General features: G+C 45.0%; 1 protein-coding gene across 1 annotated transcript in view; it reads right to left on the bottom strand.

Annotated features, from left to right (window-relative positions):
• Nucleotides 1-22311, bottom strand: part of SPO11 (SPO11 initiator of meiotic double strand breaks) — an 87115-nt gene extending 64804 nt beyond the window's left edge. The window contains exons 1-3 of the mRNA XM_078777204.1: nucleotides 22090-22311; nucleotides 13362-13475; nucleotides 10469-10557 (exon numbers count right to left, since the gene is read on the bottom strand). Of these exons, the coding sequence (XP_078633330.1) occupies nucleotides 10469-10557; nucleotides 13362-13475; nucleotides 22090-22223 (337 nt within the window). The 5' untranslated portion in view covers nucleotides 22224-22311. The remainder of the gene's footprint in view (nucleotides 1-10468; nucleotides 10558-13361; nucleotides 13476-22089) is intronic.
• Between the last annotated feature and the right edge of the window lie 1743 nt (nucleotides 22312-24054).

The following is a 24054-nucleotide window of genomic DNA, read 5'->3' as shown; positions in this document are numbered from 1 at the left end:
CCTATTACTCATATCAGATTTCTTGATACATTTAAATTCATGGCAAGTCCATTGGTTAACTTGGTTCAAAATCTAAAAGAGTTTCCATGTCTTTCAGAGTATTTTTTAGATAAAGATTTTCTAACACAAAAGGGAATTTACCCCTATGACTATATGGACTCATTTGAGAGATTCAATGAAACACAACTTCCTTCAAAAGAAAATTTCTATAACAAATTAAACAACAGTAATATATCTGATAAAGATTATGTACACGCACAAAATGTTTGGGAAAAATATAACATCAGGAATCTTGGCGAGTATCACGATTTGTATCTCAAAACTGATGTGCTTTTATTGGCCGATGTATTTGAAGCCTTTAGATCTGTTTGTCGCACTGGATATGGATTGGATCCTGCTCACTACTACACAGCACCTGGATTGGCCTGGAGTGCGATGTTGAAAATGACAAAACAAGATTTGGATTTGATAACCGATGTTGATATGCTTTTGATGATTGAAAAGGCAAAAAGAGGTGGAATTTCACAAGTCTGCTCGAGTAGATACGCAAAAGCAAATAACAAATATCTTCCAAATTATGATCCAACGAAAGAGAGTTCTTACTTGATGTACTATGACGCGAACAACCTGTATGGCTGGGCAATGTCTCAGGCTCTTCCTTATGGAAAACTTAGATGGGTAAAGGAAAAAGACTACAAAAACGTTTTACAAGATGTATGTATCTCTACACAAAAAGAATTGGATGAAGAAAAAGTTGGTTATTATTTTGAAATTGATTTAAAATATCCAGAGGAACTCCATAACCTACACAAAGATCTCCCATTTGCTTGTGAGAAAGCAAGTCCAAAGAAAGAATGGTTGAGTGATTATCAACGATCGTTTGATATAGGTGAATCAACAGAAAAATTACTTACTACATTATATAACAAGAAAAATTATGTTCTACACCAAAGAAATTTGCGACAATATTTATCAAAAGGTCTAAGAGTAGAGAAGATCCATAGGGTTCTAAAGTTCAATCAAAGTCATTGGTTAAAGGGGTACATTGATTTTAATACACAAAGAAGAACAGAGTCAAAAACAGATTTTGAGAAAGACTTTTATAAATTGATGAATAATGCGGTCTTTGGTAAGACTATGGAGAATGTGAGGAAAAGACAAAATATCAGACTATCAACATCTTGGGAACAAGCATCAAAATTAATTAATAGACCGAGTTTTACTCGAGCTGAGGTCTTTACTGAGAACTTTTGTGCGATCCATTTGATTAAAGAGAGTATTGAAATGAACAAACCTATTTATATTGGAACAACAATTCTTGATTTATCAAAGTCATTAATGTATGATTACTTTTATAATAACTTGAGGAAGAAATATCAAAATGATGTTAATCTACTTTATATGGATACAGATAGTTTTATTTTGAAAATTAATACCAACGATGTTTATTCAGACATGAAAAGAGACATTAATATCTATGACACGAGTAATTACAGTCCAGAGAGTGAGTTGTTCTCTTCTAAAAATAAAAAGGTGATTGGAAAGTTCAAGGATGAATTAGGAGGAAATGTTATGAGTGAATTTGTGGGATTGAGGTCAAAGGCTTATGCTTATAAATACATTGTGAATAACGTTGAAAAGACTGATAAGAAGTTAAAAGGTGTAAAGAAAAATGTTATTAAAGAAACAATAAACTTTAAGGATTATTATAACTGTTTAACAACAAAGAAAGAAGAGTTTAGAAAGATTAATGGAATAAGAAGTTATAAACATCAATTATATTCAGAAGAGATAAATAAGAAAGCATTGGGGGCTTTTGATGATAAGAGGTTTATTTTAGAAAATGGAATTGATAGTCTCCCTTATGGTTATATAAGTATATAAGTGATAAGATATATATATAAGTGATAAGATATATATAAGTGATAAGATATATATAAGTGATAAGTTAAAAAGGGGGGGGTTGGGGATTTTAACGGGCTACCGCCGCCTTTTTTACTATTATATAAATGATAGAACCAAGTATCAACCAGACTAAAGAGTGGAGGTGTAATCAACCTTGGTATATAAATGGAAAACATAATGAATGTGAAAAATATCAAATAGGTATAATTGAAAAGGCAACTGGTAAAAAAGTTCACAAAACAAATAAGAGAATTAATTTAAATACCGGTGAATTGGGTAAAAAAGATGGAAATATTTTTGAGTGGACGGAAAACTTTGATGGTTGTCAGGAAAATATATACTTTAATTTAAAAATGGTATGTGGCACTGGAGGCGCTCAAGCAAGAACATTGAGGGAGGTTTACCATTTTATCTTAGCTCAGTTAAAATATCTTAATAAAGAACCAAACTCAAACATATTTTTTGTTAATATATTAGATGGTGAAGAGAGTTGTAGGAGAATTAAATTATTTCCCACGCATAAACAAATATTTGTAGGGTCGTTGTTTGAGTGGGTTATATTCACCAGATGATATTAAGAGTAAAAGGTTAAAAGGTCCATGAGGTCAGAAGGATCACAGGTGTTTAAGTGGTCTAATGAATAAGGATAACATGTCAAAAGGTTAGAAGGTTCGTAAAGAACAGGGTGAGAGAAATATAGGTGTTTAGGGGCAATGAGGGAAGGGAAAAATTAATATGGAAGTGAATGGGTCAATGTTTGAGTGGGTCAAAGATTAATCTGCCAGATGATATGTAGAAGAAGGATGATAGGTCTATAAGAGAAAACAAATATTTGTAGTGTTTGAGTGGTCTAATGAACAACATTAAGGATAGGTACTACAGACAAAAGGTTCATAAAGATGAGGGTGGGAGAAATAGAGGTGTTTATGATTTTTGAAAAAGACAAGGGGGTAAATGACATTAGATAGGGATTTCCCATGTTAAACGGAGGTGTCCCAGAAGCAACATTATTACACTACTTGCCTGTTTACCTTTTGTTTTGTGTGTGTTTGAGAGGTGCATTGTGTTTTGTGTGTGTTTGAGAGGTGCATTGTGTTTTGTGTGTGTTTGAGAGGTGCATTGTGTTTTGTGTGTGTTTGAGAGGTGCATTGTGTTTTGTGTGTGTTTGAGAGGTGCATTGTGTTTTGTGTGTGTTTGAGCGGTGCATTGTGTTTTGTGTGTGTTTGAGAGGTGTATTGTGTTTTGTGTGTGTTTGAGGTGCATTGTGTTTTGTGTGTGTTTGAGAGGTGCATTGTGTTTTGTGTGTGTTTGAGCGGTGCATTGTGTTTTATGTGTGTTTGAGAGGTGCATTGTGTTTTGTGTGTGTTTGAGCGGTGCATTGTGTTTTGTGTGTGTTTGAGCGGTGTATTGTGTTTTGTGTGTGTTTGAGAGGTTTATTGTGTTTTGTGTGTGTTTGAGAGGTGTATTGTGTTTTGTGTGTGTTTGAGAGGTGCATTGTGTTTTGTGTGTGTTTGAGCGGTGTATTGTGTTTTGTGTGTGTTTGAGAGGTGTATTGTGTTTGGTGTGTGTTTGAGAGGTGTATTGTGTTTTGTGTGTGTTTGAGCGGTGTATTGTGTGTGTTTGAGCGGTGTATTGTGTTTTGTGTGTGTTTGAGAGGTGTATTGTGTTTTGTGTGTGTTTGAGAGGTGCATTGTGTTTTGTGTGTGTTTGAGAGGTGCATTGTGTTTTGTGTGTGTTTGAGCGGTGCATTGTGTTTTGTGTGTGTTTGAGAGGTGCATTGTGTTTTGTGTGTGTTTGAGAGGTGCATTGTGTTTTGTGTGTGTTTGAGCGGTGTATTGTGTTTTGTGTGTGTTTGAGAGGTGCATTGTGTTTTGTGTGTGTTTGAGCGGTGCATTGTGTTTTGTGTGTGTTTGAGAGGTGCATTGTGTTTTGTGTGTGTTTGAGAGGTGCATTGTGTTTTGTGTGTGTTTGAGAGGTGCATTGTGTTTTGTGTGTGTTTGAGAGGTGCATTGTGTTTTGTGTGTGTTTGAGAGGTGCATTGTGTTTTGTGTGTGTTTGAGAGGAGCATTGTGTTTTGTGTGTGTTTGAGAGGTGTCTTGTGTTTTGTGTGTGTTTGAGAGGTGCATTGTGTTTTGTGTGTGTTTGAGCGGTGTATTGTATTTTGTGTGTGTTTGAGCGGTGTATTGTGTTTTGTGTGTGTTTGAGAGGTGTATTGTGTTTTGTCCGTGTTTGAGCGGTGTATTGTGTTTTGTTGTCCTTGTTGCCTGTGTTGGTTATGTCCCACTTTGTCCTTGTCCTCCTTCCAGCATCGGTGTCTCTCTGGTGTGTTTATGAATGAGAGGCCCATACACTTGTGGTAACACCACAGTCTCCTCTGTCAACGGTGCCCTCGTTTGGCCAGTGTGCCATGCCTCCAATATTCGCCTCCTGGCACGGTTCGGGGATGCCGCCAGCACATTCACATTGTCCTGTAGAGGAACATGGCCGCCCTTATTCCATGCTTGGCGATAGCAGATCTTTCCGGGTGATTACACTCAAAGGCCTTGTGGTGTGTATTAGAAGGGGTGTATATAGGCAGCAGCCTCTTCACTCTCTGCAGACCTTGACAGAATCACAAGCTGGTCAAACATTTGGAACATGTCTTTCAATCCTGACAAATCTGACACTCTCACGATCTCTCTCTGAAAGGACCGTCTGGCAAACCCTCCCGTCTACTTTCGTAATGATCTTCTTGAGGAAGTTCAGTCATTCAAACTCCAGGGTTTCGCTATCAGCCATGATGTTTCTTGGGCAATCACATTTCCAAGCTGGCCTCCAAAGCCAGTCGTTTACTGGACATCATCCGTCATCCAAAGCCCTTCCTTGGCACACCTGAACTCTTATCCACCTACCAGGCCTTCTTCGAAAGCTGGATGGAATACTGCTCTCACCCTCTGGACTGGCTCACCTGCTCTCACCCTCTGGACTGGCTCACCTGCTCTCACCCTCTGGACTGGCTCACCTGCTCTCACCCTCTGGACTGACTCACCTGCTCTCACCCTCTGGGCTGGCTCCGCTGCTCTCACCCTCTGGGCTGGCTCCGCTGCTCTCACCCTCTGGGCTGGCTCCCCTGCTCTCACCCTCTGGGCTGGCTCCCCTGCTCTCACCCTCTGGACTGGCTCACCTGCTCTCACCCTCTGGGCTGGCTCACCTGCTCTCACCCTCTGGGCTGGCTCCCCTGCTCTCACCCTCTGGGCTGTCTCCCCTGCTCTCACCCTCTGGACTGGCTCACCTGCTCTCACCCTCTGGACTGGCTCACCTGCTCTCACCCTCTGGGCTGGCTCCCCTGCTCTCACCCTCTGGACTGGCTCACCTGCTCTCACCCTCTGGGCTGTCTCCCCTGCTCTCACCCTCTGGACTGGCTCACCTGCTCTCACCCTCTGGACTGGCTCACCTGCTCTCACCCTCTGGACTGGCTCACCTGCTCTCACCCTCTGGACTGGCTCACCTGCTCTCACTCTCTGGACTGACTCACCTTCCCTCACCCTCTGGGCTGGCTCCGCTGCTCTCACCCTCTGGGCTGGCTCCCCTGCTCTCACCCTCTGGGCTGGCTCCCCTGCTCTCACCCTCTGGACTGGCTCACCTGCTCTCACCCTCTGGGCTAGCTCACCTGCTCTCACCCTCTGGGCTGGCTCCCCTGCTCTCACCCTCTGGACTGGCTCACCTGCTCTCACCCTCTGGGCTGTCTCCCCCTGCTCTCACCCTCTGGGCTGGCTCCCCTGCTCTCACCCTCTGGACTGGCTCACCTGCTCTCACCCTCTGGACTGGCTCACCTGCTCTCACCCTCTGGACTGGCTCACCTGCTCTCACCCTCTGGGCTGGCTCACCTGCTCTCACCCTCTGGGCTGGCTCCCCTGCTTTCACCCTCTGGGCTGGCTCACCTGCTCTCACCCTCTGGGCTGTGTTATGGATTCGTCACTTCCGTTGTGGTGGTTTGCATCCACTGTAAATATTTCTGATTCCATGTACTATTATTGTTTTCAAAAGGTTGATTGTTCATGAACTGTTTTCAAAAGGTAAAAAAGTTAATGTTAAAAGAAACAGGAAACCGGATCGGGAACCGGATAACGAAGAGGAAGAAGAGGAGAGAAAGAGGACGGAGCTAGTGAGTCGGACAAGAAGGATCCGAGCTACTGGCGGTTTGGAGCGAACGTTGGCGAGCAAGAGTTTTTTTGTTTTTTTTGGGGGGGATACTGAATCGAGGCTCGTGAAAGAGCTGACATTTACTTCACAAACAAATCAACCAGACAAACAAACAAAACAAAACAAACAAAAATCAACCAGACAAACAAAATATATAAAAAGAGGGACGGAAGACAAGATGGGGAGAGAAATGGAAGCACACAAACACTTGAGAGCACACAACATTTGAGAGCAGGGAGATGTGTGGGAGGGAGAGGGCTTGGGGGGAGGAGGCGTGGGAAGGGGGGGGGGGGTGGGAGAAGTATGAAATACAAGGACACCAAGGACTTCCAGGACAGAAGTTGGTATTTCAAAAAAGTGCAATTGGGGTGAAATTAGCGGGGGTAGAAAATATCAAGGTTTTGAATGGGGGAAGATAAGAGATGGTGGTGAACAGCTGTTTCAAAGACCTGGAGGGTGGAGTGGGATTGAAGAGAGTGAGGGAGTTTGTTCCAGAGGCGGGAGAAAAGAGGAATGAAGGAGTGAAGGTGAGCAGAGAGTCTTGATTTTGGCAGTTTAACCATAAGAGGGTTGCAGGCAGATCTTGTGCGACCTGTAGGAATATTTGCGGGACAGAGCCCAGAGAGAGCTGGGGGGGCAAGGCCAGAGAGGAGTCGGTAGAAGACGGAAAGACCACCAACCTGCCAGCGATGAGTGAGTGAGAGGCCCTTGGAGTTAGCTTCATCGCGGGAGATTCCAATGATTCTGAATGCTTTGGTTTCAACAGAGTGAAGACGAGGTAGGTGTGAGGCAGGAGCACCAGCCCAGAGGGGAGAGCAGTATTCCATTGAGCTGCGGATGAAAGCCTTGTATGTGGTGAGGAGCTCAAGTGTGCCAAGGAAGGACTTCGCACGACGGAGGATGCCCAGTCGGCGACTGGCTTTGGAGGCCAGATTTGAAATGTGGTTTTCCCAGGAAAGATCATGGCAGATAGTGAGACCCAAAAGCTTGAGTGACAGAACTTCTTGGAGAGGATTATTCAGAAAATGGATGGGAGGGTTGTCCAGTCGGTCTTTTCGGAGAGACATTGTAAGAGTGTGAGATTTGTCAGGATTGAAAGACATGTTCCACTTGTTTGCCCAGTCTGTGATTTTGTCCAGGTCTGCAGAGAGTGAGGAGGGCTGCAGACTGCCGATCTGAGGGATGAAGAATGGAGCGACAGAGAGTAGAGTCATCAGCAAAGAGATAGAGGATTTTCAAGAGAGTCAGAGAGATCATTGATGAAGACCAGAAAAAGCACAGGGCCCAGAACACTGCCTTGGGGAACTCCAGCCTGAACAGGAAGAGGAGATGAGAGAAACCCATTCAGGGCCACATGTTGACTACGACTAGAGAGGAAGTCCGCCAGCCATGCGTGGAGATTTCCATGGATACCAAAAGAGGAGAGTTTGGTGAGCAGAGCGGGGTGCCAGACCGTATCGAAGGCACGTGATATGTCAAGGGAGACGGCTCTAATTTCCTGTTTGGCATTGAGGACCTCCATCCATTGTTGAGAAGGCAGAAGCAGCATGTCCAGAGTAGAGTGACCAGGTCTGAAACCAAATTGATGATCAGAGATCAAGCCATTGGAGAAGAGGAAAGATTTCATATCTGAAGCAATGATGGATTCCATGACTTTGCTGATAATTGGGAGAAGGCTGATTGGTCTGTAGTTGCTGGGATCTGTTTTTACACCTTTTTTGTGCAAAGCGGTGATGTTGGCAGATTTCCAAGCAGATGGCAGATGACCTTGAGCAAAAGAGAGGGTGAAGAGAACAGAGAGAGGGAGTGAAAGAGTGGAAGAACAGGATTTTAGGACCCGTGGGCTGATGCCGTCAGGTCCAGTTGCAGAATCAGAGTCGAGGGTTGACAGAAACTTTTCCACCTTGTCAGGAGGAAAGGACACAGAGTCCAGGAGCAGCTGGGTACGACTGGGTACGGTGGGTACAGAGAGGGATGGGTTTTGGACACAAGATTTAGAGGCAAACACAGAGTTGAGGCATTCAGCTTTTTCACGTGATTCACTAGCGAACTCTCTGGTTTCCCAGAAAAGGGGTCCCTGCGACAGAGTTGTCATCGCTGTGACCGATCAACCTGCGTGTCAGGTTTTTGGCGGTGGATTCCGAGGAGAATTATCGCCAGGCCGTTACGTCTCAAGAACGACGGGTCGTCGGCCATTTTGACGCACGCGCTTCGCGCGTCGAGTAACGTCTTTGCTTCATCAGCCGTTTTCACCGCTTTCAGACGTATCTGGCGTGTGTGTGTGCACCGTGGCTTGAGGATTAATTTGCGGTTCGCCGACTGTGAGCCGTTAAAGTGCATACCCGAGGGTGTGATTTCCCGGTCGCCTTGAGGGCGCCTTTGTGCAGCTTTGGGCTGTGCGACTGTGCTTGCCATCCGCACGGGATTCTGGTCTCGATTGGACATCGTTCTGGCGATCGCTGGAGCGAACAACTTTGGGCTTGAAGCCGGGAATAAGAGACATTGGGGATGTTCTTGTTTCACTCACTTGGAGCACAGTGAGTTCTATATTACAAAACTGATGGTACCATCATAGGACATATTGATTGTACTATTGAATACTATTATTGTTGTACTGTTATTCTTGTGTGATCTTAATACAATATTTGTTTGTGAGTAACAATTGGGGAGGCTTCTCCATTGATCTTTGCAATACAGAATAACACATTTTTCTGCCGTGACTCCTCTCGGGGCTCGGAGGTACCCTGTGACCAGGGGGTTGGGGAGTAGCACGTAACAGCTGGCTCACCTGCTCTCACCCTCTGGGCTGGCTCACCTGCTCTCACCCTCTGGGCTGGCTCACCTGCTCTCACCCTCTGGGCTGGCTCACCTGCTCTCACCCTTTGGGCTGGTTCCCCTCCTCTCACCCTCTGGGCTGGCTCCCCTGCTCTCACCCTCTGGGCTGGCTCCCCTGCTCTCACCCTCTGGGCTGGCTCCCCTGCTCTCACCCTCTGGGCTGGCTTCGGGCTATGGATGGAGAAATTCAGCTACTTTAATGTATAGATGAGTGACTCCAGGGTTTCAAGACTGCTGTTCACCACCATCTCAGGTCATTCCCCATCCACAACCATGATCTTTTCTACCCCCATTAACCCTCCCCAAGTCCACCTCTTTCCAGTTTCCCAGTTTTTCCTTCCAATTATGTTTGCAGCTCTATCCATCTTGTTCACCCCGTGTCCTCTCATTGCTCTCACTAGCAGAGTACTTCTCCCCACCCTTTATGCGTGATCTTGTTCCCAGTTTGGAACACGTTCTTCTGGCACATCCCTTTATTTGGGCAGAGTATAGGCAACAGATCGCTGCCTCGATCTCTCCAGAAAATAAAAATAACCCACTTTACATACACAAAGCAAGAACATGCATACTGTTGATGTGCATATATAATACATCGTGGTTATATAACTCGGAGAATTCCAAATTGCACAGACATTCCATCCCCCTTAAGGCAGAAAATGCCAATATGGGTGGAAATATATATATATTTTCAAAACCTGATGGAATCAAACGAAACTGAAATGATGAAACATACAACATACACAAGTCATACATACAACATGCTTTCCCTTCATTATGTCGAGATTCTTCCTCATTCCAAGTATCCCTCTATTTTGCCCCTCATCCCTACGATTGTGTGTACCCCTCCCCCTCTCTTTCTGCTGTTCTTTTCCTTCTGTTACACCCTCATCCATTCTGTCTGTGTTCTAGCTCCACCACGAGTCACGGCATCATGCAAACAAAAAATAAATTCAAAATATGAACTTGAAAACAAGATGATGTTTGTGATATGTTTGTGATATTCATATTTACTAGCCGAAACCCGTGGAACATCCACGGAAGGTAGGATGTGGTGTATGGATAGAGTGTACCATTATGGATGGCATAGGGGATTTGCTTGTCCGAGTAAGAGTTAGGAAGAAAGATGAGAATGAAGAGTGCGTATATGAACAACGATCGCCGACACCGGCACAAATGCATGCTCTGGATTGTCCACTCAGTGGACGGCTTGCTTTCGCCTTCGCCTGTCCAATCGGCGGACGGCTCGCATCGCCTTCGCCCAGCAGACGCCAATACGATGGTGTCGTAAGATGGCGTCGTATCGGCCGATAATCGGATGCTTTTGGGTCCCAAAGTCGGCGAATTCAGATTTTTCGAGTATGGCTGTACGTGATAAACAAAGAGCGCGGTTCGTAGATGGAAAATGCATTAGTGCCGTGGGCATCGGGTCACTGGGTGCGGCGTAAAAGGGATAACAAAGTCGAGTCCTTACGGTATTATTATATAGATTTGTGATATTTGTGATATGTTTGCAAGATGTTTGTGATATTCCGATCATAAGGCTCACCTAGTTTGATTATGGAGGTTCTGGAGTTAAACCTCACCTCACAAACCGAGCTTTCTGCCAACATCTGGATCCCAACATTCTCTTCGAACCTGTCACGACATTGTGGAGATGTTTCAGCGACCATTACTGAAAAGTTGCATCAGTCTCACCTTGAGTTGGACAAACGCGTGCACAGCAATTATAGCTTTGAATAGCATTTTACTTTTGAGGGAATGAATGATAAAATAGAATGAACAATGATAAACCAATGGTCTTCAGCTGTTTATACCAATTTTTACTCCAAACCGTATCATCCCCAAATCATCTCCACCAGTAAATCCCACAATGTCTACCTGAGGCACTGCAGAAGGCCTTTTGGCCCATACTTCCCATCATATATGGCTATCTGCAGGAAGTTCGAATTATACGGTTTTCACCTTCAACTTCCACAACATATTTGTGCATCTGGGACATGTGGCTTTACATCCCGATGCAGAGGATGGCGGGGACATTATTTGAGATGAGGCCCTTCTCACATCAGAATTGCAGTTTATAGTTCGGTTTCATCCCATCACATTTCAAACACAAATTGAAGCAGTTCAATATGATGAGAACACTGTCGAAAGAGCCATCCTATTCTTTATTTGAATCACTTGATAGGGCACCATACTTGTTACAAATCTGACAATGGTCACAGCTTATACAGTTTGACCGTTTAAGCGGTCAGAGTTAAAGTTATCCGCCATAAACATCACAAAGCAATGACGTTTTGGGCCTTGCCCTTCATTGGACAAAACAAACAAACAAGAAGACGTCATGCAGAGCACGATACTTGCAAAATACATCCTCCCAAAAAAAGGTTGCCATTGATCCATCAAATTGTCCATTTCATCAAGATTAAAATTGACGCTCTTGATCAAAGCTCACTGAATTCAGATTTCAGAAAAATTTAATTCCAATTCGGAAAAATAGTTGGTTTCCCAATTCAGGTCAATAGGATGAAAAGTGACGATTTTTCAAGATGAAAATTGATGATTTTGGAAGTTTGACCTTGATTTGACCTTTGACCTTTTGACATCAAAAATAGTTGGTTTCCCAATTCAGGTCAAGAGGATGAAAAGTGAAGATTTTTCAAGATGAAAATTGATGATTTTGGAAGTTTGACCTTGATTTGACCATTGACCTTTTGACCTCAAAAATAGTTGGTTTCCCAATTCAGGTCAAGAGGATGAAAAGTGACGATTTTTCAAGATGAAAATTGATGATTTTGGAAGGTTGACCTGACATTGTCCCATCTATGGCGTGCATTGCAGACGAGTGTTGCGACAAATCACCTGACATTGTCCCATCTATGGCATGCATTCATTGACGAGTGTTGCGACAAATCACCTGACATTGTCCCATCTATGGCATGCATTCATTGACGAGTGTTGCGACAAATCACATGACATTGTCCCATCTATGGGGTGCATTGCAGACGAGTGTTGTGACAAATCACCTGACATTGTCCCATCTATGGCGTGCATTGATTGACGAGTGTTGCGACAAATCACCTGACATTGTCCCATCTATGGCATGCATTGAGGAATGTTGTGACAAATCACCTGACATTGTCCCATCTATGGCATGCATTGCAGACGAGTGTTGCAACAAATCACCTGACATTGTCCCATCTATGGCGTGCATTGCAGACGAGTGTTGCGACAAATCACCTGACATTGTCCCATCTATGGCATGCATTGATTGACGAGTGTTGCGACAAATCACCTGACATTGTCCCATCTATGGCGTGCATTGCAGACGAGTGTTGTGACAAATCACCTGACATGGTCCCACCTATGGCGTGCATTGATTAACGAGTGTTGCGACAAATCGCCTGACATTGTCCCATCCATGGCGTGCATTGATTGAGGAGTGCTGCGACAAATCACCTGACATTGTCCCATCTATGGCGTGCATTGATTAACGAGTGTTGCGACAAATCGCCTGACATTGTCCCATCAATGGCGTGCATTGATTGAGGAGTGTTGCGACAAATCACCTGACATTGTCCCATCTATGGTGTGCATTGCAGACGAGTGTTGCGACAAATCACCTGACATTGTCCCATCTATGGTGTGCATTGATTAACGAGTGTTGTGACAAATCACCTGACATTGTCCCATCTATGACGTGCATTGATTGAGGAGTGTTGCGACAAATCACCTGACATTGTCCCATCTATGGCGTACATTGCAGATGAGTGTTGCGACAAATCACCTGACATTGTCCCATCTATGGTGTGCATTGATTAACGAGTGTTGCGACAAATCACCTGACATTGTCCCATCTATGGCGTGCATTGATTGAGGAGTGTTGCGACAAATCACCTGACATTGTCCCATCTATGGCGTACATTGCAGACGAGTGTTGCGACAAATCACCTGACATTGTCCCATCTATGACGTGCATTGATTGAGGAGTGTTGCGACAAATCACCTGACATTGTCCCATCTATGGCGTGCATTGATTGAGGAGTGTTGCGACAAATCACCTGATATTGTCCCATCTATGGTGTGCATTGCAGACGAGTGTTGCGACAAATCACCTGACATTGTCCCATCTATGGCGTGCATTGATTGATGAGTGTTGCGACAAATCACCTGACATTGTCCTATCTATGGTGTGCATTGCAGACGAGTGTTGCGACAAATCACCTGACATTGTTCCATCTATGGCGTGCATTGATTGACGAGTGTTGCGACAAATCACCTGACATTGTCCCATCTATGGCGTGCATTGCAGACGAGTGTTGCGACAAAGCACCTGACATTGTCCCATCTATGGCGTGCATTGATTGACGAGTGTTGCGACAAATCACCTGACATTGTCCCATCTATGGCGTGCATTGCAGACGAGTGTTGCGACAAATCACCTGACATTGTCCCATCTATGGCGTGCATTGCAGACGAGTGTTGGACATAGTCCTTTGCTGAGGTCATCCAGCAGGCGTTGCACGACCTCCTCAATGGCTTTCAGGACCTCCTCTCTGGGTACAAGGCACACAGTATTTTGTGAGTTGCAATCACTTTGCTTCAAACTGAATGCATACAGCTGCCGTGAGGTCCTGTGACCCGACATTTATAAATATTTTCAGGACAAGCTTCCCTCCAACGTCAGACACAGACTCGGCGTAATTTGCTGAGTCAAGTACTTCATTGGTACTGCTCAACTCCTCAAAGCACACACCACTTTAGTTCCCAGTGTAGTACACGATTTGCCGTCCAAAATTGTCTGGGGTCCCTGCACACCACCTTGCACTCCTGGATGTGGTGGTGCAAGTTATTAGTTGGATGAGCAGTGACAGGTGTAGCAATCGGGGTAAAAGATATAGTACATACTGTATTGTATCAAGAGAAACAAGGAGCTGATACTCTTGGTAACTGAACACACCCCGAGTGGCTTGGTAAGCGCTAGTTAGCTGCTTGGTAACTGAACACACCCCGAGTGGCTTGCTAAGCGCTAGCTAGCTGCTTGGTAACTGAGCACACCCCTGGTGGCTTGGTAAGTGCTAGCGAGCTGCTTGGTAACTGAGCACACCCCTGATGGCTTGGTAAGCGCTAGCGAGCTGCTTAGTAATGGAACACACCCCTGATGGCTTGGTAAGCGCTAGCGAGCTGCTTAGTAATGGAACACACCCCTGGTGGCTTGGTAAGTGCTAGCGAGCTGCTTGGTAACTGGGCACAACCCTGGTGGCTTGGTAAGCGCTAGCGAGCTGCTTGGTAATGGAACACACCCCTGATGGCTTGGTAAGCGCTAGCTAGCTGCTTGGTAATGGAACACACCCCTGATGGCTTGGTAAGCGCTAGCTAGCTGCTTGGTAACTGAACACACCCCGCCTTGGTAAGCACTAGCTAGCTGCTTGGTAACGGAACACACCCCTGGTGGCTTGGTAAGCACGAGCTAGCTGCTTGGTAACTGAACACACCCCTGGTGGATTGGTAAGCACTAGTTAGCTGCTTGGTAACTGAGCACACCCCTGGTGTCTTGGTAAGCGCTAGCTAGCTGCTTGGTAACTGAGCACACCCCTGGTGGCTTGGTAAGCGCTAGCTAGCTGCTTGGTAACTGAACACACCCCACCTTGGTAAGCACTAGCTAGCTGCTTGGTAACGGAACACACCCCTGGTGGCTTGGTAAGCACGAGCTAGCTGCTTGGTAACTGAACACACCCCTGGTGGATTGGTTAGCACTAGTTAGCTGCTTGGTAACGGAACACACCCCGAGTGGCTTGGTAAGCGTGAGCGAGCTGCTTGGTAACTGAGCACACCCCTGGTGGATTGGTAAGCGCTAGCTAGATGCTTGGTTACGGAACACCCCCCTGATGGCTTGGTAAGCACGAGCTAGCTGCTTGGTAACTGAACACACCCCTGGTGGATTGGTAAGCACTAGTTAGCTGCTTGGTAACTGAACACACTCGGAGTGGCTTCGTAAGGGCTAGCTAGCTGCTTGGTAACAAAACACACTCAGAGTGGCTTCGTAAGCGCTAGCTAGTTGTTTGGTAACTGAACACACTCCGTGTGGCTTGGTAAGCGTGAGCTAGCTGCTTGGTAACTGAGCACACCCCTGGTGGATTGGTAAGCGCTAGCTAGATGCTTGGTAACGGAACACACCCCTGATGGCTTGATAAGTGCTAGCTCGCTGCTTGGTAATGGAACACACCCCTGATGGCTTGGTAAGCGCTGGCTAGCTGCTTTTTAACGGAACACACCCCTGATGGCTTCATAGGCGCTAGCTGGCTGCTTGGTAACTGAGCACACCCCTGATGGCTTGATAAGCACTAGCTAGCTGCTTGGTAATGGAACACACCCCTGTTGGCTTGGTAAGCGCTAGCTAGCTGCTTGGTAACTGAGCACACCCCTGGTGGCTTGATAAGCGCTAGCTAGCTGCTTGGTAATGGAACACACCCCTAATGGATTGGTAAGCGCTAGCAAGCTGCTTGGTAATGGAACACACCCCTGGTGGCTTGATAAGTGCTAGCTAGCTGCTTGGTAATGGAACACACACCTAATGGCTTGGTAAGCGCTAGCTAGCTGCTTGGTAACAGAACACACCCCTGATGGCTTGATAAGCGCTAGCTAGCTGCTTGGTAATGGAACACACCCCTGGTGGCTTGGTAAGCGCGAGCTAGCTGCTTTGTAACTGAGCACACCCCTGTTGGCTTGATAAGCGCTAGCTAGCTGCTTGGTAACGGAACACACCCCTGATGGCTTGGTAAGGGAACACACCCCTGATGGCTTGGTAAGCGCTAGCTAGCTGCTTGGTAATGGAACACACCCCTGATGGCTTGGTAAGCGCTAGATAGCTGCTTAGTAACGGAACACACCCCTGTTGGCTTGATAAGCGCTAGCTAGCTGCTTGGTAACGGAACACACCCCTGATGGCTTGGTAAGCGCTAGCTAGCTGCTTAGTAATGGAACACACCCCTGGTGGCTTGGTAAGCGCTAGCTAGCTGCTTGGTAATGGAACACACCCCTCATGGCTTGGTAAGCGCTAGCTAGCTGCTTGGTAATGGAACACTCCCCTGGTGGCTTGATAAGCACTAGCTAGGTGCTTGGTAATGGAACACACCCCTGGTGGCTTGGTAAGCGCGAGCTAGCTGCTTGGTAACTGAGCACACCACCCGAGTGGCTTGGTAAGCGCTAGCTAGCTGCTTGGTAACGGAACACACCCCTGATGGCTTGGTAAGCGCTAGCTAGCTGCTTAGTAATGGAACAAACCCCTGATGGCTTGATAAGCGCTAGCTGCTTGGTAACGGAACACACCCCTGATGGCTTGGTAAGCGCTAGCTAGCTGCTTAGTAATGGAACACACCCCTGATGGCTTGGTAAGCGCTAGCTAGCTGCTTGGTAATGGAACACACCCCTGTTGGCTTGGTAAGCGCTAGCTAGCTGCTTGGTAATGGAACACACCCCAGATGGCTTGGTAAGCGCTAGCTAGCCGCTTAGTAACGGAACACACCCCTGATGGCTTGGTAAGCATTGGCTAGCTGCTTGGTAACGGAAGACACCCCTGGCGGCTTGGTAAGCGCTAGCTAGCTGCTTGGTTATGGAACACCCCTGATGGCTTGGTAAGCGCTAGCTAGCTGCTTGGTGATGGAACACACCCCTGATGGCTTGGTAAGCACTAGCTAGCTGCTTGGTAATGGAACACACCCCTGATGGCTTGGTAAGCGCTCGCTAGCTGCTTGGTAATGGAACACACCCCTGATGGCTTGGTAAGCGCTAGCTAGCTGCTTGGTAACAGAACACACCCCTGATGGCTTGGTAAGCGCTAGCTGCTTGGTAACGGAACACACCCCGTGATGGCTTGGTAAGCGCTAGCTAGCTGCTTGGTAACGGAACAAACCCCTGATGGCTTGGTAAGCGCTAGCTGCTTGGTAACGGACCACACCCCTGATGGCTTGGTAAGCGCTAGCTAGCTGCTTGGTAATGGAACACACCCCTGATGGCTTGGTAAGCACTAGCTAGCTGCTTGGTAATGGAACACACCCCTGATGGCTTGGTAAGCGCGAACTAGCTGCTTGGTAATGGAACACACCCCTGATGGCTTGGTAAGCACTAGCTAGCTGCTTGGTAACGGAACACGCCCCTGATGGCTTGGTAAGCGCTAGCTAGCTGCTTGGTAACGGAACACACCCCTGATGGCTTGATAAGCGCTAGCTGCTTGGTAACGGAACACACCCCTGATGGCTTGGTAAGCGTTGGCTAGCTGCTTGGTAACGGAACACACCCCTGATGGCTTGGTAAGCGCTAGCTAGCTGCTTAGTAACGGAACACACCCCTGATGGCTTGATAAGCGCTAGCTGCTTGGTAACGGAACACACCCCTGATGGCTTGGTAAGCGCTGGCTAGCTGCTTGGTAACGGAACATACCCCTGATGGCTTGGTAAGCGTTGGCTAGCTGCTTGGTAACGGAACACACCCCTGATGGCTTGGTAAGCGTTGGCTAGCTGCTTGGTAACGGAACACACCCCTGATGGCTTGGTAAGCGTTGGCTAGCTGCTTGGTAACGGAACACACCCCTGATGGCTTGGTAAGCGTTGGCTAGCTGCTTGGTAACGGAACACACCCCTGGTGGCTTGGTAAGCGTTGGCTAGCTGCTTGGTAACGGAACACACCCCTGATGGCTTGGTAAGCGTTGGCTAGCTGCTTGGTAACGGAACACACCCCTGATGGCTTGGTAAGCGTTGGCTAGCTGCTTGGTAACGGAACACACCCCTGATGGCTTGGTAAGCGTTGGCTAGCTGCTTGGTAACGGAACACACCCTGGGTGTCTCCAAGGAATTCTAATTCACTTTCGTTGTGGCATTCTCCAGAATTTTATCAACACCACAGTAAAGGATAAAAAACATGAGGACTTCATCGGATGAAGTAATAAAAGATTAACGAGAGATATAAACATGAAAATGTAAAATAATTTAACATGTCAGATCACATCAGAAGACAGGGAGGATGGTTGACGCGGTTATCATCATCAGGCAAGTGAATGACAATATCATTAACTCCCTTTAAATAAAGATTAAAAAAAAAAAAAATCTTAAATTTGATTCGTTGTGAAACAAGCGCCTCAGAGCCAAGCCATGTTCCCGCCTTTTTAAATGGAAGGATTGTTCCCCTGCGCTCGTGAAGCGAAAAGCACGGTTCGGCATTCGGTTTAGTCCGTGCATACGTCCGTGCATACGTCCGTGCATACGTGCGTGTCTGCATTTCATTTTCTCAGCAACCGTTGGTCCGATTGACGCGAAATTTTACCATAGTAGCGACTCCGGCTGCATAAATCTGATCAGTTTGAAATTTCTTGAGCGTGATCTACGCAACAATTATATTAGAGAATATAAATTTATGATGTCATCGCTCACGTGGTCTGGCAGCCATATTGGATCAAGTAATGAAACCCTTCAAAATCAGAAGAGTTGGTTCACACCAAGTTGACTGCACAGGGTTAGTATTCTATGAACTACCGTGGCTCCGCATGCTCGACGTGCCTCACCACACGTCGCTTCAGAGGGATGGCCATCTTAGCATGCTCCACGTGCCTCACCACACGTCGCTTCAGAGGGATGGCCATCTTAGCATGCTCCACGCGCCTCACCACACGTCGCTTCAGAGGGATGGCCATCTTAGCATGCTCGACGTGCCTCACCACACGTCGCTTCAGAGGGATGGCCATCTTAGCATGCTCCACGCACCTCACCACACGTCGCTTCAGAGGGATGGCCATCTTAGCATGCTCCACGCGCCTCACCACACGTCGCTTCAGAGGGGTGGCCATCTTAGCATGCTCGACGTGCCTCACCACACGTCGCTTCAGAGGGATGGCCATCTTAGCATGCTCCACGCGCCTCACCACACGTCGCTTCAGAGGGATGGCCATCTTAGCATGCTCGACGTGCCTCACCACACGTCGCTTCAGAGGGATGGCCATCTTTGACCATGCCTGCTTTCTCAGGGAGTGAGGGATCGCGGGAGTGGTGGGTGAGGGTTAGTGGTGGTGATCGTTGGTGTATTGGATGTTGTGGGGGGGAAGGAGGGAGATGGGGGAATGGTGGAGGGGGATGCGGTGCATGGTGCTGGGGGTGATGGTGGTGGGGTGGATGGGGTTGGGGGGATGTTGGGGGAGATTGGCCAAATATATTTTGTGCTCTGATTGAATATCTACTGTAAATCAGAAATCAGAACCCAACACGTATAAATAAAAAGGAACTGAGCACAAATTTATATTTATTTTAAATTATCAGTTAGAGCTGGAATTGAGGATCAACACAAATTTATCAAAAACTGGACCGGAAATTTGACCTTCCAGCCTCACAGAGCAGAGGTGCACCCAATACACCACCTACCTCAGACTTCCGGTTGGGTTTTCATGACGTATATTTTATTTTAACCCAGGTCACGATCTCGATTAATCAAGTCAAACTAACTAAAAGATAGCGCTGATGAATACGGTACGTCACGAATGCGTTTCTTCGGTTAGCTTTAAATATATAAATAACACGATGGAATTGTTGAAGAAAATTTGAAGAAGACGACATTTTGGTCACAAATATGTATACATAACCACATACGTTTGCTCCATTATAACAAAAAAAACTAGAACGGGCACTCGGTAGAGCGCATACCTTCGCCGCAGCTACTTTTGTTGCCAAAATAAAAGACTACAAGATCTGTGTAGCAAAGCATTTTGGCATTAGTTTCATACAAATTGGACACAAATTGACCGCGCTATGGTAAAAAGACGATTTTGACCTTTTCATGACCTTGACCTTGACCTTTGACCCGATCGATTCCAAAATCTAATCAAATGGTTCCCGGATAATAACCTATCATCCCACCAAATTTCATGCGAATCGGTTGAATACTTTTTGAGTTATGCGAATAACATACACACACACACACAGACATCTATCTATAATTCCAGTAATCTCTGTCTGTACGTTTGTACGTTTGTACGTTTGTCTGTTTGTCTGTGACCGCTGTTTCTCGACAACTACCGGTCCGATATACTTGAAACTTGCCAGGTATATTGCTGGGGACCCGAGGATGTGCCTTTTCAAGGTTTGAAATTAATCGGACAAGTACTTACCGAGCTATGGCGATTTAGCCGTTCGCCGTTCGCTTTGCCGTTGCGAATGGACCAAACCATTCATGTAAATAGAGGGGGGGGGGTTCTGTGGTCGTTCGCTTTGGCTTTGCGAATGGACCAAACCATTCATGTAAATAGAGGGGGGGGGTTCTGTGGTCGTTCGCTTTGGCTTTGCGAATGGACCAAACCATTCATGTAAATAGAGGGGGGGGTTCTGTGGTCGTTGCGAATGGACCAAACCATTCACATCGAATCATCGAATCACATCGAATGGACCAAACCCTTCGCTTTGGACCAAACCATTGCATGTAAATAGAGGGGGGGGGGTTCTGTGGTCGTTGCGAATGGACCAAACCATTCATGTTTTTTTTTTTTTTTTTTTTGGCAAGGAACGGGCACCCACGTACGGGCACGTCCTAGCTTATATATAGTACGGGCATGCCCTAGTACAAATAAATACACAGCGATCAAAACATAACCTTCCGCTTTTGCGAAGGTAAAAATCATTGAAACTTGGATACGTATATTAATTACATACTATTGTTGGAATATGAGAATGGCACGGCATGTTTATTAATTACATACTATTGTTGGAATATGAGAATGGTACGGCATGTTTATTAATTACATACTATTGTTGGAATATGAGAATGGTACGGCATGTTTATTAATTACATACTATTGTTGGAATATGAGAATGGTACGGCATGTTTATTAATTACATACTGTTGTTGGAATATGAGAATGGTACGGCATATTTATTAATTACATACTATTGTTGGAATATGAGAATGGTACAGCATGTTTATTAATTACATACTATTGTTGGAATATGAGAATGGTACGGCATGTTTATTAATTACATACTATTGTTGGAATATGAGAATGGCACTGCATGTTTATTAATTACATACTATTGTTGGAATATGAGAATGGCACGGCATGTTTATTAATTACATACTATTATTGGAATATGAGAATGGTACGGCATGTTTATTAATTACATACTATTGTTGGAATATGAGAATGGTACGGCATGTTTATTAATTACATACTATTGTTGGAATATGAGAATGGCACGGCATGTTTATTAATTGCATACTATTGTTGGAATATGAGAATGGTACGGCATGTTTATTAATTACATACTGTTGTTGGAATATGAGAATGGTACGGCATGTTTATTAATTACATACTATTGTTGGAATATGAGAATGGCACGGCATGTTTATTAATTACTTTTGAAACATGATTACATGGTTATTCTGGGTCTTCTGCGTCTTTTTGGTCTTCATGGTATTTTGTGGTCTTCATGGTATTTTGGATCTTCGGGGTATTTTGGGTCTTTGGGGACTTTTGGATCTTCAGGGTCTTTTCAGTCTTTGCAGTATTTTGGGGTTTTTTGGGGTCTTTAAGGGTATTTTGGGTCTTCCAGGTCCTTAAGGGTCTTCTCGGTCTTTAAGGGTATTTTGGGTCCTCTGTATTCAGGGTCTTTTCAGTCTTTTGGGTCTTTGGGGTCCTTTGGGTCGTTGGGGTCCTTTGGGTCTTTGGGGTCCTTTTGGGTCTTTGGGGTATTTTGGATCTTCAGGGTCTTTTCAGTCTTTGCAGTATTTTGGGTCCTCTGGGTCTTTAAGGGTATTTTGGGTATTCAGGGTCTTTTGGGTCTTTAAGGGTATTTAGGGGTCTTGGTGGTCTTAAGGGTCTTGGGGGACTTAAAAGGTCGTCAAAGGTCTGACGGGTCTCAGCAGTCGAAATGGTCAAAAGGTATATTCCAACAGTACGTAATTAAGAGTTCACGGACTGTGTTTTGGGTGTGACTTATTTTGAAGAAGAAGAAGAAGACGTTTTAGTCACAAATATACAAACAAACATAACCACATACGTTTGCTCTATTATAATAAGATAACATCGAGTTTAATTCGTTTATCGATACAAACCGCACGAAATGACAGAAACCTGAGAATAAATGTTGAAGTAAAAAGATACGAGAGTAATGTTTGACACGTTCTCCTCATACCGACCGTGGCAGCTGTTTGGTGCAGACAATGTCCAGCGGAGTCGAGCTGTGTAAAACCATCGGATGTTTGTCCACATGTACATCTGCTCTTTCTTCATCCACACTTGTAACTGTATCGTTAATCTCACAATCTTCCATCCCGAGCCCTCTCAGTCTTTCTTTAACTTCACCGCCGAATCCGCCGATTCGCTTTAACGAACGCGTCACGTGTGCCTCATGAATATTAATGATCAGACGTCACATTAAAAAAATTGATAATTACCCTCGCCAGAGGAGAGGAATTTTGAGTCCGTTTGTTTGTTACTTGGCAAAAAAAAATATAAAATTGGCATGATGCTCACTCCGGTTTGTTTGTGTGTGTTTGTTTGTTTGTGTGTGTGTGTGTGTGTGTGTGTTTGTTTGTTTGTGTGTGTGTTTGTCTGTCTGTCCGCTCACTTATACTTGCCTGCAGGACACAATTTTAAACCGATCTTCACGAAACTTTACCAAATGGTAGAGTTCGTGGTCCGACAAAATCCTATATATTTTTGGGATCAAAAGGTCAAAAGGTCAACATAGGCCAAAGGTCAACCACTTTTTTCAAATTTCTGAAATCCTCAATTTTCATCCGATTGACTTGAAATTTGAATAGGATTTACATATCGGCTAACTGAATTCAACCACCAACTATTTTTGAGATCAGCATAGGCCAAAAGGTCAACATAGGCCAAAGGTCAACAAACATTTCAAATTTCTAAAATCCTCAATTTTCATCCGATTGACTTGAAATTTGAATAGGATTTACGTATCGGCTTACTGAATTCAACCACCAACTATTTTTGAGATCAGCATAGGCCAAAAGGTCAACATAGGCCAAAGGTCAACAAACATTTCAAATTTCTAAAATCCTCAATTTTCATCCGATTGACTTGAAATTTGAATAGGATTTACGTATCGGCTTACTGAATTCAACCACCAACTATTTTTGAGATCAGCGTGGGCCAAAAGGTCAACGTAGGCCAAAGGTCAACCAATTTTTTATAATTTCTAAAATCCTCAATTTTCATCCGATTGACTTGAAATTTGAATGGGATTTACATATCAGCTAACTGAATTCAACCACCAACTATTTTTGAGATCACCATAGGCCAAAAGTCAACAACAATTTCAAATTTCGAAAATCCTCAATTTTCATTCGATTGGCTTGAAATTTGAAGAGGATTTTCATATCAGCTAACTGAATTCAACCAACAACTATTTTTGAGGTTAAAAAGATGCTCTACTGAGTGCCATTGCACTTTGTTCTGTTTTTCCAGGTGTCGCTCTATGAGTGATTTTTCATCTATTTGTCTGTCTGTTTGTCCGGACAGATTAAATATGATTTTCTCTGCAATCGTTGGTCTGATTGACAGGAAATTTTCACCGTAGGTGTATCTCCACCAGTAGAATTTTAAAATGATAATTATGATGTAATAGGTCACGTGGTATGGGGCGCCATCGTGCAAAAACCAAAAAACTTTGCACCTCTGTATCTCCGAAATCGCTGAATAGAAATAATTGAGACATGCCTCATTGTAGAGAACTCTCCATGGGGAATAAAATATGTCAATGATGATGTCATAGGTGCCTCCATTATAACGTCATAATTCGACAAGTACAAAACTTCATCCAATTGAGATTAAATTTCTTGAGCGCCATGTCGGCATAAACTGGTGGGAAAAAAATAACGATGACGTCATCGGTCACGTGGTTCGGCCGCTATCTTGGAAAAACCGAAAAACTTTGCACCTCGATATCTCCGAAAGTGCTGAATAGAAAAAATTGAGACATGGCTCATTGTAAAGAACTCTCCATGGGGAATAAAATGTGTTAATGATGATGTCATAGGTGCCTCCATTATGACGTCATAATTCGACAAGTACAAAACTTCATCTGATCAAGATGAAATTTCTTGAGCATAATCTAAGAATAAATTAGTTTAGAAAAAAAT

This window comes from Myxine glutinosa, chromosome 5, assembly GCF_964187855.1.
Source record: "Myxine glutinosa chromosome 5, kmMyxGlut1.1, whole genome shotgun sequence".
Taxonomy (NCBI): Eukaryota; Metazoa; Chordata; class Myxini; order Myxiniformes; family Myxinidae; genus Myxine; species Myxine glutinosa.
The sequence above is the reverse complement of the archived record's forward strand: the minus strand, read 5'-3'. Positions and strand labels throughout refer to the sequence as shown.